Source organism: Cervus elaphus, chromosome 5, assembly GCF_910594005.1.
Source record: "Cervus elaphus chromosome 5, mCerEla1.1, whole genome shotgun sequence".
In the NCBI taxonomy this organism is placed as follows: Eukaryota; Metazoa; Chordata; class Mammalia; order Artiodactyla; family Cervidae; genus Cervus; species Cervus elaphus.
This window is the reverse complement of record NC_057819.1, coordinates 93,529,630-93,544,986: the sequence shown is the minus strand read 5'-3', so window position 1 is coordinate 93,544,986 and position 15,357 is coordinate 93,529,630. Positions and strand designations below refer to the sequence as shown.

The 15,357-nt window shown below is 36.6% G+C and overlaps 1 protein-coding gene across 1 annotated transcript in view; it reads right to left on the bottom strand.

The window, feature by feature from the left end:
- Positions 1–440: 440 nt before the first annotated feature.
- TAOK1 (TAO kinase 1) overlaps positions 441–15,357 on the bottom strand; it is a 96,990-nt gene continuing 82,073 nt past the window's right edge. Inside the window, exons 19-20 of the mRNA XM_043903258.1 lie at positions 14,546–14,728; positions 441–9,744 (exon numbers count right to left, since the gene is read on the bottom strand). Coding sequence (XP_043759193.1) covers positions 9,283–9,744; positions 14,546–14,728 — 645 coding nt within the window. The 3' untranslated portion in view covers positions 441–9,282. The remainder of the gene's footprint in view (positions 9,745–14,545; positions 14,729–15,357) is intronic.

Sequence of the window (15,357 nt, the reverse complement as noted above, 5' to 3'; positions counted from 1 at the left end):
GATGATACACACCTCATTCAGGGCTAGAATGTGGTGATTTTAAAATCTGGGAAGATAAACCCAGATGAAACCACCTTCAGAAGCTTTCTTTGCACAAGGTCCAAGAACTGCAAACAGCTGGGCATCCATGTGTACGGGAGGAACTGTAGTAATATAGACCACAACATACGTTTGTATAAAACTTAAGAACATGCATCAAACTGTTAGAACCTAAACTAGAATCATATCTCACAGCCACAACACAATAGGCTACTTCACTGCCTGGGCACACAGAATTTGAGGCAATTAGACTAGAGCTGACATCAGGGAGCTCATTCTTAGCTTAATCTCACTCATCCAGCACAGTGTCTGAGATTCAGTGATTATCCAATAAACAGTCATTGAACTGAAATATATTTAATGGAAATACAATTACTTAAAAAAACTGAGCAGACACTCCATGTACTAAAATTACTTTATTACAGTTGATTTTTTTTAAACATTTCCTTTGCTATGATACAAAGGATACTTACAAACAAAATATTACATATGACCTTGTTTTCGCTCTTATGTTCTGACAACTTGGTAACAGCTTTAAATGCACAATCTATACAATTAATACAGGTTATATATGAACTATAAGGTATGTTGAACCAGAAGAATACTGACAATATACTGTACAATAAGCCTTACCAGTTAGTGCTGCAAACCATTTCTGCCAAAAGGAAAATGCACATCTGTACAGTCACTTTTACCAGCTGGTGCTGACAGTGGGGGAGAGGCTTCTTCTCCATTGGAACCCTTGGGAAGCCTCCACTGTAGGTGTCTGTTTGGTCCAAAAATTAAGAGGACTATGTAGATTTAAAATTAGTCATCGGGAAAGTGGCAGAACATCACTTTCAACATGATAATCTCTCACCAAAAAAAATCACGTCCCAGCTTTAAAAGACCACGGTCCTTTGTCCACCATGAAAACCCGATAGGCTCAAGGGCTTTGGGAGATGAGACGATGAAGGCTGCCAAAAAAGGAGGCAATAAACCAAGCCAAAATCTAGGTTTTGCAAAATCTTTTTTTTTCCCCCTTCACCAAAGGGAACTAGAAAAGTACAAATTCATTGATGAACCTCAATGGTAACAAATCAGTTAGCTGATAACCCTCATTTTATCTGGACCCCTGACGTGGGAATAACTGAAAGAGACTGTGGATTATATACACCATTTTTAGAAAAGAACCTTTTGCTTAGTTAAAATTTTCCATTTAGCCACCAAAGCTGGTCCTGGTCTATTACAGGTGTGCATTCATCTTTCAATGGTCTACTCAGAAATGATAAGGTTACAGCTTTTTTTCTTTTAAAAAAATTTTTTTAAATAAAAAAGCAATTGACTGAAGCATTTTTCTTTTTTTCGGTAAATAGCAAAAATAAAAATAAAAACCAACCCTGGCATTTGCACAAATAATGCAAATGGAGCGATATGGCCTTTAACGTAATGGGTTAGTAGAAAGGAAGAGAGAAGTGAAGAAAATTCAGAGAAAATGATGTATTGATTTTTCTTTTTAAAAATTTCTACAATACATGTGCAAAAAAATCATGCTGGTTGAGGAAAACAAAAGTAAATGAGTATATAAAACTAAAATCATAAATAATATGTTTGGATGACTGGTAAAAGCAGAAACCAACCTGGGTTACAAAAAGGATTATACATTCAAGATGCTCTTAAACCCAGTGGGATAACTTATGTTAAAACTGTGTTAATAGTTACGTTAAAAATCTCAAGTTTGTTTTTAAATCTTCACAATACAAGCAAAGCTGTTTTAAAATATACACTATACATATTTCTCATAGTCTCTCCAACCTCATTAATGCGCATTAGGCTATCCTTTTCATATACTAAAACAAGGGGTTTCTGAAAGCTAAATTGTTCAGAGCAACCCATCCATTATTTAAATGTTTATGTTTTAAATGGGTTAAAATCTTTAGCAGACTTACATAAATAGGATTTAGCAACACAAATGTTAATTTAAAAAACTCTAAAGCATTTACAAATGATCAGGTTGGAATAGTCTGGGGAAGTTATGTGCACTATACTTCAAAATGTTATTTACATCAGACCATTGCTTTTGTAAAAATTTCCCTAAAAGATAAAAAACAAATTTGGAGAATTAACCCATTCTAACCTAGCAGGGGAGGATCATAAAAGGAGAGGTAAAACAATAACAAAAGTATCTCTTAATAGAAACCCCACATATCCCTCTCCACTTGGATTTTGCCCTATGAAACCACCTGCAATTTCTAATAGGCTCATATATCAAATGTCAAGATAATGTAGTAAATTACCTTGTCAGATAAATTACTGGCCTCTAGTGGACTTAAAAAAAAATGTTTTTCTCACCTGTGTCTTCGGCTTGGATTATTTTGGACACAGGTATGTAATTAATTGGAGGGGCCCTCTAAACAGGCACAATTCCCATTTAATATAGAATAAAAGGTATGACATATAAAATGCTTTTGAGAGAAGAGGTGGTGGTTTCTTTGATATTATGAAATGCAAGAAAGCACATTTGGAATGGACACCAAAAAAGAGCTTTCTGGCAACACACCAGGGGCAGTCAACATTTTGATAAGCTAAATATACTTGTCTATGACTAAACAGGGGTTAGAAGGCTTCCAATATTTCCCCCCAGGTTTGTTTGATATGTGCCAGTCACATGGCCAGCTAGAATCTGCAAATATCAAGCAGTTCCATCCTTTTAAGTCACATAATTCATTCCATGACCATGTGTAATTATAGAAACAATAATGTTCATGCTGAGGCAATGTATTTGAGGGCTCAGAAAAAGCAAAATGTGCCACCGAGAGAAACCTGTTCCCATACAACTGGTCTTCATGCTTTCAAGTGGCCCTAATATACCTTTGATGCTAAGCCAAGCCATGCAAAAGCAGAGTACACACTTTTCATTAATATTAGTATCTCATTTCTAAACTCCACTGACCTCAGAGTTGCCATAGAAACATGAGTAATGAAAGCATACAAGTGAAGGTTCATGGATTTTAAAAAACGCATTTCCCTCATCTATGTTTACCAGTTTTTAATACCTTAGGTTACAAGGCATATCAAGGGATAATGACAAAGGAACATATGTAGTTCTGGAAATAGGAAAAATGCTCCAGAAATGGGATCAATGTGCCAGTAATAAGCATAGTTCATTTAAAAATTCAGCGAGAGCCCAATAAACAGTTCCAAGCCATAATGTTATCTATCACCTGCATTAATTTATACAAACATTAAAACTCTTGCACTTTATAGACAAAACACACTTCTGTAAACATGGCCACTGGGGGAGGGAGGCTCCCTACCTCATTCATGATTGAGAACATGTAATCATTATATTAAATAAAACGACTCTGCTTCAAACAATTTTAAACCTGACCAATCATTAAACTTAACTTCCCCCTGTTTAACAACATTGAAGCATTAATTCTAAAAATGTCACCTAGGATGGTTTCAGGGTTAGATGCTAGGACCACAACTGGCAATGACAGCAACTCCTCTCTAGCTGGCACAGACTTATAAACTTTAGTACAAAAACAAAAAAAAATACAGAAACTAGGTCAATTTGTTAGCTACATATTTACAGATAATTACATGATTTCTCCACTCACAATTGCTAAAAACTATGAGTGAAAAGGAAACTGTGCAGGTTGAATTACCCGTACTTTGGGGGGAATTCTGGGGTATCAAGATACCCTCTTCATTCATTCACAAGTCTCATCTTCTCTCCACTTTTTCAAGGCAAACTACCTACAGATGTCTAAATTAATATATCCAATGGGCATCCTGTTTCAGAGAGGATTAACCTTTTTCTCTAAAAAAGAATCTCTTGTATATTTAAAAATAAAACAAACCCAACACAATCAAACGGATACACACACACACACACACACACGCACACATCCTCTGAAACTTCAAAAAGTTCTGATTGTTGGGTAACAGTTAACAGTGATGGTGACATAGTAAATGGCTCCCCAGTTTTTATTCTCTGCCTTTATTTTCTTTAAAGGAGATCTATTTTGGGGTGGGTGAGAGGGAAGTGCAAGTTTAAGAAATCCACAACAGGCAGATAAGGTGCATACTAATTTATGTATTTATGATCTGAGGACTACTATTAGGCCAAATGGATTCTCTTCCCTTGCATGAATGAAATTTTGGAAATCTGAATATAAGTAAGGGAAGAATTAGTCAATGTGACTTTAAAAGGGGCTACCAGAATTCAGTAGAAAATATAAACACACAACAAAGGAAGAGTTCTCAGCTTCACTTTCTTTTTCTAGACAGTGTTTAATAAAACTTCTTTACAAATTAAGTCATTTCCAATGTAGACTCATTGTAGTGATTTAATAAAAGTGCAGACAACATAACCAGACACACAGCAAAATAGACTTCAATCAGTAGTCCTTGCATACAAGAGGCAAGTCTGCTAAGTGTACAGCATACTCTTCATCCTTTAAGGAATCTGAGGATGGAAAATTTCCAGTTCTTAACAACTGAGAGTAAGTGAGGGTAATGCTACAACCTGGTTGGGGGCACTATCATGAAAGATGAGGGAAAACAGAGAATCAGTTTCTCTTTAACAATAATGTGTATTTTGGTAAGCAACTCCAAGATGACAGTCCAAGTTTTAGATCTGTTCCTTAGAGAAGACAAAATTTTTTTAAGACATAAGAGCCTCCTCTTTCACCATTATAGGAGATTCACACTTAAACACCTTAAATATATTATTTTCTGACTTGAATACACACTAGACACTTCACATTGTGAGCATGGAACAAAATGCAGGGCCATATAAACTTCCTAGGAAAGGGTTGCAGTGTGGGGCCAAATCTGTGCTTAAAAAGATTTGCCTCTGAAGGGGTGGACAGTACATGAAGAACTCACTATTAGCAAGCAAGAAGAGGCAGCTGAAAGGAGAAAGCCCCTTGCCAATACCAAATCCTTCTCTCCCAGTGGCCATTTCCTGTTGATTTTATTAAGAGAATCTTAGATGCTTTAGCAGTAATTCCTTTCTTGAATGTTTTGGTCCTTAGCAAAGTTTATAATTATTATCATCATTATTAATGGAACACAAAGGGTAAGAGGATCAATGGCACCAACACTAAGAAATATGTATGGAGTGCACATGAAGATTATGTGATTTATTGGTTCTCTTTTATCTCTGCAGAGGAATCACCACCAGTCTTTTTTAGTTTCCATGGTTCATTTCTCTCTGCATCACTATCTTTCACTGCATCACAACACAAACTCACAGGAACACTAACTGGTTCCTTCCCCAGCATTACTTTACTGCACTGGAACTTATGGTTCCACGTTTTACTTAACTTTCTTTCCACCCACTCAAGTGCTAAGAAAGGATCAAAAAAGAAAAGACTGCATCTAATGACCACCTTCTCATAAATATCAACCCAGAGTATTCAATTGTTAAGAAACACATGCATTCTTGCCTTAACTGAGGACTGAAATAACGAAACAAAATAACAGAACCTTAAGTGCCCTGATGGAAATGTACAGTATGAGTTATATCCATCTATCTATACACACATATAGACACTCATATGTATATACAATATATACATACAAATGATAATAGCTATACCAAAAATGTGCATATTTAACACAGTTTTTAAAAGCCAGTAGATTATGGTATAATACAATTTATTTCCACTAGTGATGGCACAAATGGAGAAATGCAAAGGAGGTGTTTCAAGTACAATAGAGTCATTTTTCACAGGTGAAAATAAACAGTATTATTCCAGTGTCCAACACAATGTATTCTATAAAAGTTTAAAATGCCAGACATAAAGTAGAAAGTTTCTAAAGTCTGCCTTATGGTTTGAAAAAGATACTCAAAGAGTTTTTGATTTTTGAAAAGGGGGAGAGGAAAAATAGGTGGGAGTGGGAGAAAGTCAAGGACAGTTTCTTTAGTGAACTAAACGGTGTTTACTTGATGTCTAGGCAGCTGAAAATCATAATGACTATGCTAAAAAGTTCAATTTACCAATAAACCCTTGGCCTAGAGTACCAAGTATCTCATATCCGTGGGTGTGGCTTCAATTCCAGGACTGTTCATCTCTAGGCACAGAAATGACTTAGAAAAGAATGGCAGCTCTGAATAAAATATAAACATATTTTCTATCTAATGTTATCTATATAATGAAAATGCTTCCAGATACTTTTAATTTGGAGTTAGAGCTGACTTTAATAAGGGGAAAAATAAATGCAAAAGGAAGGGAACCCCATTAGGAACAATGTATCAAGGTATGAGGTTTTGCATTTTTCAAATGCTAACTTAAAAAAGGGGGAGAGAGTGAACCTAAGAAACTTACACTGCCAAGCTCTGGATGCCAGACATAGCATATATGACTTTCTGATATGTGTGGACAAATTTCCCATACTTTTTATTTTCTCAAACACATTTATATATAGTGAACACCAACACTGGGGAGGAGGTAGTAGTACTTTGATCAAATGTTGACGTCTGTACACTGATTCAGAAAGTGCCTGCTTCTTTCTTTAGGATCTCTCAAAACCTTTTAAATTTTCTTGCTACAAGCTTTACTCTGATGATTCCTACTGTGTATGATATTCTTCAGAAGTTAGATCTTACAAACACACAGAAATCAATTAATTTGAACCATTTTTGCAAACTATGTATACTTTAATTAAAATTAACTTAATGGAATAATCCAGGTATAGTCATGACCTACATGTAAAACTGGTTGCCACACAAATCAGATACAAAGACCTATTGGATAGACATCTGGAGTCAGTATTCAATCACAATTTTACAAGTACATACGGTCTGCATGAATTCAATAACTCAATTTGACTAATGCAAGTCCACAAGTGGACTTTAACATGTATTATTGGTAGTATTTTTTAAAGAGTTTTGTATGTAAAATTGATCTGCACTTCTATTCCACCCCTCCAATAGTACAGAGGGGCCAGATCTAGTAAGAATTTTTATAAAAGGTATCAAATTCATTATATTTTTATACATGTTATTAATTCTAAAGCTCTCTCCTATCATTTTCCTCCAAATAGGTAGACACCTCAGTTTGCTTGAAATACTGTATACAACACGAAAGCAAAAAGACAGAAAATTAAAAGCTCCTTTCATTAGACAGACAAGTAAGTACATATCATGTTCACCTAAAAACTGGTGATTTCAAGCCTGGCCAAGAGGACAATGTACCAGAGTGCTACCTAAAACACTGCCTAAAATTGTGTGTGAGTTCTACTGTGATCTTGGTTTTTAAAAGATTTACATTAATTTTTCTTCCAGTTACCTTTAAATGAATGCCAGAAATTCCTAAAGGGGAGGATTCATGGAGATTAGACTTGACATACCCGGGGAAGACTTAAATTTGGTTGAGAAAACCAAGATTTCAACAAACAGATTACTGGTTGGTCATTTGCCTGGATCTAGTTGAACAGTATCATTGAGAGGGCCTTAGAAAATTCTACCTGTGAGTCCTCTGACTATATGAAAAGCAGGATCCAGAGTTAGCAGCAAGGGTTCTTCAAGACAAGGGAGGGGGCAAAACAATAACTTGTAAGAAACTCTGATCTATCACTGAAAAGAACGTTTCTTTTTCCTTCAAGTCATACTCACAGCTTCCTACCCACCTTCAACTAAATTTCCACACTAGCAGTGGAATACCAAGTAACATCTAACTTTCAGCATTGGGTTGATCCTTCATTGCAAAACAAAATAAAACAAAACAAAACGTGCCCCTCTGTGGGAAAAAATAAAAACGTTAGCGTTTGTCAAGAGATTCCCTGACCACCATAACTTACCTTACTTTTTTTTTTTTTCTAATTTACCAAACTAGCTAGTTCCTTTTCAGTAGTACTTTAGCACTGAGGCTAGAGACTTCTGGAAGTGGTGTTTCCTGTTGTGTGATGTTAACATGATGCCGAATGGTCACTAAGTCTCAAGGAAATAGAAGTTTGTAAAGTATTGCAGCAACAAAAACAGCAATTTAAAAAAAAAAAAAAAAGAGGACCTGCACACGCAGCAAAATCTACAGTGGTGATGAGGATTAGTCAGCAGCTGGTAAAGTCATTGGCTCAGTGACTCCTGGTTCACTATGGCAGCTAAACATTTAAACAATTGGCTACTCTACTTGTAAACAGGAAATCCCATAAGCCAAAAGGGGGTAATCAAAGTATGTCTATGTAGTGTGGTGAAAATTCCAATAGATGGCAATTTGCAAATATGGCATCATTCAAATACCTCTGGCATTTGATTTGTATTGGCTATATATCTTTGTTTTTGTACAAAGTATAAGTACTGTTTGGGGTCTTGGAAGCTATAGAGCTTAGCTAGGATGAGATATCACAGTATAAGCAACGAAACGTCAGGATACAGAGGCTTCATCTCCTCACTCTTGCTGCTGAACATACCCACCATATGAACTTTCAGGGGCCTCTCTCACCCTTCATGTCTTCCCCTTTAAAGGCTCACAGGTTCATTGATACAATTCCCACACCATCTGTGATCTCCTTAAGCACCTCCATCTCACTATGCCACAAAGAAGGCACAATTGAATGCACCAAAAAAAAAAAAAAAAAAAAATTCACTGACAAATCTATGCAGCATTCAGAAAAAGAACTAAATTGTTTCCTACTCTCTGAAAAAGTCAATGCAACCCTTTAGTGTTCATGGATTTCCATGTTCTTTTCCACCCCAAATGAGGCTGAGAAGTCAGACCAATTTTATAAAGAAAATACATTGGTAAGGGGATACAGATGTGTTTCAGTAAGACCTTGTTTCAGCATATGCTGCCTGCTGTGAGTGGCTTATAAGAATCTGGGGTATGTAGAAAGGCTTTAGATCTTTTCACACCCTTCTTAGGATATATCATTGCCCTAAAGTGATGACTCAAGATACATTGCTGCATTCTATTTTTGCAGTATTCAAAAATACCCATCTACCCAATTTCTTATAACCACAGGCTTCATACATATATATGTGTGTGTGTGTATTTGTATACACACCTACATGACAATTCCCCTTTGCAAAATTTCTTCAAAATTAAAAAAAAAAACAACCTGGCAGCCAAATACTATGACATCCCAATTAGTAAACACAAAACAGAACGCTTTACAAAAATGAGTAAGATATACCATATGCACTCAGCTTCCACACTGTAGTACCCAAGTGAGGAGGCTGCTGTGACGATGTCTGTAGGCAGTTTCTTTTGGCAGACAGCTCCAGCGGAATCGCCACTCTCAATTATTAAGTTATGTATAAGACATGTGTGACCCATTGGATATTTGAGAAGTGACACTCGTGCTTCTGCTCATGCCCTGCTCCGTCCGTCCCCCAGAAGCTGTCCGCCTTAGAGCCTGAGGGCTATTGCGGACTCCCATACTGCTACCTCGGGGTACCCCTTGCATTGGCCCCGAGGGGTGACCCCACGGCTGGGGTCCACCTTGCATTGGATGGCCCCAAGCTTGTGGTGGGCCACCCATGGGATGACCCCAGTGAGGTCCTGGACCCCCGGTTGGATTGTGAGACCAACCAGAAGCTCCCGGGTAGCTGTGGCTGAATGCCTCAGGGGAGAGATTAGAAAGGACCATGTTACTAAAACCTAGTCTCATGCTTTCAGAGTCAAAAGCTTCAATTTCTCTGGCTTGACGTTCCAGCAGGCTTCGTATTCGTTCTGTGCGTTCATTCTGCAAAGCCAACATTTCTTCTTCAATCTGTTGGGGGTTAGAGGGAAGCAAAAAGAAAGCTGGTTTATTTTTTAAAATCTATAAACTAATAAGGAAGTCATAATTAGTCAGCTTTGAAGTGAATCATAAAGGTCACACTGGCTATTTTGTGGATGTATATTTAAAAATCAAAGAGATATACTATAGAAATCATACACAATTTATACTTCTAAGATGTGTAAAACCAAATTCTTAAAAGCAAAGGCAATAACCTCTATTGAAATAATAAATCAAGGCAATCATCATCAATGGCTACTAAATCATTACGTAAAACACTGAACCATTAGGTAAAACACTGAAGACACCTGGGACTCTCCTGGGCCAATCTTGTAAATAACAATACCTTAGCCATCCCTGTCTCTAGATTGTCAACTGGATGACTTCTGAGTGACTGAGTGACAGTCACGTAGTCGTGTCCAGCTCTTTGCGACCCCATGGACTATAGAGCCTGCCAAGCTCCTCTGTCCATGGAAATCTCCAGGCAAGAATACTGGAGTGGGAAAAAAAAGAAAAAGAATACTGGAGTGGGTTGCCATTTCCTTCTGCAGGGGATCTTCCCAAGCCAGGGATCAAACATAGGTCTCCTGCACTGAAGGCAGATTCTTTGCCATCTGAGCCACCAGGAAAGCCTAAAACACTGAATAAAAAATGAAAATGGGTGAAGGGAAATTAGCGTTATCAGACACGCCAAAATGTCACTCTATTAAATGTGGTATTGGTGTAGGGACAAATTATTAGTGAAATAGAAATAAAGATCTCAGTTTGTAGGTTTTTAAAGCAGGACAAAAGCATTAATTAATTCAATGGGGAAAAGATGAATGTTTAACAAATAACATAGGCACAATGGCCAACTATCTGGAAGGAAATAAAAATGGAACTCCATCTTACACCATATTTCAGATACACCAAAGCCTTAAGTGAAAAGCAAACAAACACAATCCATAAAGTTTTCATTAAAAAGTTAGGAGACTCTATATACCTAGAAATTAAGTGGTTGGGTAGCCATCATAATCAGTTCTGGAAAACTGGAAGGTATTACAAAAAAGTGTAGTTGACTGTACATACATTTTTTAAAAAATGTAAAATAATTCATAATAAAGTCGACAGGCAATGAAAAAAGTTCATGTAGAACTTTTTTATGATAAAATTGATAATTGCCTAAACCCACTGACCAATATTAATATCACTTAAAAGGGGGACAGCTAAACATTATATATCTCCTGATGTAATGCAAAAGGAAGTACATAGTAACCCTCATGAAAATTCCTTGCAAAAAATTTTTAAAAAGAGAATTTAAATATAATCATATCTCTGGATCTAATTACCAACTGATGGGAAATAGGAAGTAAAAGAGAGAAGGATACATTTTTAAATGACACCAGAGGACACAATAAGCCAAAACTGGAATTCCTACAGAGCAAATGATCCAATTCAAATGAAAAAAAAAAAAAAAAAACACGGGGGTAAGAGGGTCCTATTATAGACTTGTTGACTTAAAAGACAATTAACCAAAAGCAGTATCTGGACCTTGTTTGGACCCCAATCCAAATAAGGAATTCAACATTTATAGTTATGTTACTATTTTGCTGAAATTTTAACGTAAATGAAATAAGAAAAGTCATAAAAGGGCTTCATGTGGGCCAAGTGAGGCTTACTTGTTGTTATACTCTGTTAGTGGTGGTGGTTTAGTCACCAAGTTGTGTCTGACTCTTATGACCCGATGGACTGTACCTGCCAAGCTCCTCTGTCCATGGGATTCTCCAGGCAAGAATACTGGAGTGGGTTGCCATTTCCTTCTCCAGGGGATCTTCCCAACCCAGGAATCGAACCCAGGTCTCCTGCACTGCAGGCAGATTCTTTACCAACTGAGCTATGAGGGAAGCCCCAACCCTAACCATACTCTGTTAGTGCCAAACCTAAAGGAACAATTCTTGATTCTGTGGAGATTAAAGTAATCTTCAAAGAGAATTACCCAGCACGAAACAACCAATATTCACTCTGGTACCACCTCTATTTTCAGATGACTGTTTCTTATCTGTATAGCCAGTAAGTACAAAGTGCAGAAAATATAGTTGTTAAGATTTTTCGGTTTTTATACAGAGGGTACCTTGCCTTGGTAGCTGCCAACTGATCCCAAACTGCTTTACTGTTATGCACTTCAGTTGAAATGTAAATATTGGCCCTAAAAATCAAGAAGCAACTCAAAATAGATTTATGTATTTATCACTCTACTGTTCCTTCATTATTTGTAATACTAACTAATCGAACATATTTTCTCTTATCAAATTAATATAAGCCATATTAAAAAAGTAAAATAGAGGAATTCTTTGGCAGTCCAGTGGTTAGGGCTCTGCACATCCACTGCAGGGGGCTCAGGTTTGATTCCTGGTTCAGGGAACTAAGATCCCACATGCTGCATGGTATGCCCTTCTCTCTCCCAAAAAAAAGTAAAAAAAGAAAAAAAAAAACATTCTACCATATTAATATAGCCACTACTAGCATTAATTCAATTCACTTTTATTCAATACGTCATAAGCATTTTTCTATATTAATACTATCTTTATAGCCATCATTTAAATGGCTGAATAAGATTTTTTAAGTGGCTTGGCTATAATTAATTATAGCTCTGTTTTAGGTGGCTATATATTTTAAAACATTATGAAGTATGCTATAATTACCATATTTATGCATCTTATTTTTCCTATATTTGGATTTCTTTTCCTTAGAATAAATTCTCAAAGTCTTAAATATGTAACATTTCCCAAGCTCAATATATACTTCCAAGTTGCTTTGCAAAATGCACTAACTATGTATGCGAGTGCCACTGCACCGTGACCAATGCATATCAGTTTTATGCACACATTTTACTAGGCTTTGTAGAACATGTCCACTTCGTTCATATATTGAAATAAGACTGTGTAAGATACTAACCAGCATTAACTCTGAACCACTAGGTGGAGCTACAAATACAAATACATAGCCCTACTCCAGTACTTTAAATCGTATCTAGATTACTTATATACCCTATACAACGTAAATACTATGTAAATAGTTGCTGAGGCTTGGAGCAAACTGCAGTTTTGCTTTCTGGAACTTTTGGGAACTTTCTGGAATTTTCTTTCCCCTGAGTACTTTCAATCATAATCTGTTAGTTGAATCCATGAATGCAGAACCCACCGGTGTCGGGGAGCTGACTGTAAATAGTGCCAATATTTCTCTTACAACACCACAGAAGTTTCCATTTTAGTAATAATTTTTTAAAATAACTTTTTCCTTTTAAAAAAATTATTCATTTCTTTATTTTAGGCTGCACTGGGTCTTCACTGCCGTGCGTGGGCTTTCTCTGGATGCAGCAAGCAGGAGCTGCGATCCAGCAGCTGTGTGCGGGCTTCTCACTGCGTTGGCTTCCACTGTTGCACAGCACCGGCTCTAGGTGTTTGGGCTTCAGCAGTTGTAGCACTCAGGCTTCAGTGGCCTCGCAGCATGTGGGGTCTTCTCGGACCAGGGAATAAACCCATGTTCCCTGCATTGGCATGTGCATTCTTGATCACTGTACCATCGCAAAAGTCCAATGATAATTTCTTGAAGCATAAGAGACATTATTTAAGACTGAATTTTAATAAGCAAGCTGGAATCAGATTTATGAAATCTGTACATGGGACAAACTAGACTCTTCTCAATATTTATATGTGTTTCTATTTTTCCCATTATGAATGGGAAACATAAGTGAGATAATTTTTAGAGGCAAGTACCCCTCGAAGAAGCCAGTGATGAGAGTTGTGACAGAAAGGAATATTTTATTTAGGTAACCTATTCGTATTTATATTTTAAGAATATATTTTTAATTCAGTAAGGCATTCTATTTTTTTCAGAAGAGCTACTGGAAGTAGAAGAAAATCTGTGGACCAATGGTCTAGAAACCATGACAACTTTTGATAAATTAGGCAAGTGCTAACATACAAAGGATCATTGGACCTAAGACTAATCACCTGCTGGGAACTTATGGCTCAGGAATTCTAAACATAGCTCTGAATCCTGGGTACAACTGGTATTCTATTACTTCTCATGACAAAACTTTCCTTTATCTTTCAAAGTTTAAAAATCTCTGTCCATTAGCTTTTCCCCCAAATATGCACACACACACAAAACACAGCTATAATACCTTAAAGAATGGAAATGAATTTGGGGGTTCTAGTTCTAGTCTCTAATATATCTGACAAAGAATAAGTTAAAAGAGAGAAGAGAGACGGGAGAAAAAGATACATCTAGAAGTAACATTTTCAGCTTGTGTAGAACAGGTTTTATGTTCTGTACCCTAGTACTCTTCCACCAATCTGTATAGTTCCAGGCCCAGGATATAAGAGTAAAGTATATGTTCCAAATCCTTTGCCTCTGCCTCTCTCAGGCAACTACTAAAGTTCTTTTTCTTCTAAGAAAAGAAGTTTTTTATCCAAGTTTTTCACCAACCTCTTTAGGTAGAGCTAGGTACACAAAAAAAGTGAGGAACACAGAGCCAGAGGTACTCACTCACAATTCAGCTGTCTTCACATAACCCCATATCCTTCCTCTAGTATTAACTACTTAATTATATTCCCCTGATGTTTAGAATTCATTAAGGTTCATTACTGAATCAATAATTTTAAAGAAAAACACTACAAAATTAGAATCAAGGAAACATGGTATGGTGAAAACAACCTAACGCCACCTCTCTCAATATGAAAATGTACTCATAAAATACTTCTGATGAAAGCAAATGTTAGCACAAATAACTTCCTTCTATCATCTATACCTTTTGTTCTAGGAGTGCCCTGCGGAGGGAGACCCTCTGCTCAAGTTCCCGAAGCTCTCGATCATGCTGTGCCTCCGCCTGCATCTTGATTTTGCTCTGATATGCATTTAACAGCTCCAGTTCCTGCTGTAGCTGCATCTTCAAAACCTGGCACTCTGCTTCCTGTGCTTCATCCAAACGCAGCTGAAAGAGAGGGAAAAAACAGATATATCCTACTGTGAACTAATTATTCAAGACCTATGGAAAGAAGGTGTGAGAAAAGGCAGACTACTCTTCTATGGGATAGACAATTGTTCTCTCTTGTATCTTGGAGTAAACATCTCTGAAAAAGGAAGGCACAGTAACCAATGATGATAACAAAAAGATAAAAGCTATCATACGCTATTTGAAGGATGTCTGAATAACCAAATTTTTCTTAAGAAAAATCTAGAATCTGATTAAATGATATAAGACACTGAATCTCTTTTCTGCAATGAAAATAATTATAGAACAGGGACCAGCAAACTACAGCTCCAGACCAAATCTGGACAGTTGACTGTTTTAATTAATTAATTTTATAGTCTCCTAATTAAGAGTGGTTTTTACATTTTATATGGCTATAATATAAGTACTCACATAATATCCTCAATTTTGTATCCTGGCCCACAAAAACTAAAATATTTACTATCTATCTGGCCCTTTAAAAAGAAGTTCACAAAACTTATATAGAAAATACTTTGTATTTGCCTCCATTAAAATGTCACCATTTAGATTTCTAATACAGTACTACTTTTTGCCCAATGCCTAACAAAGCTGTTGCTCTAATCTTGGTA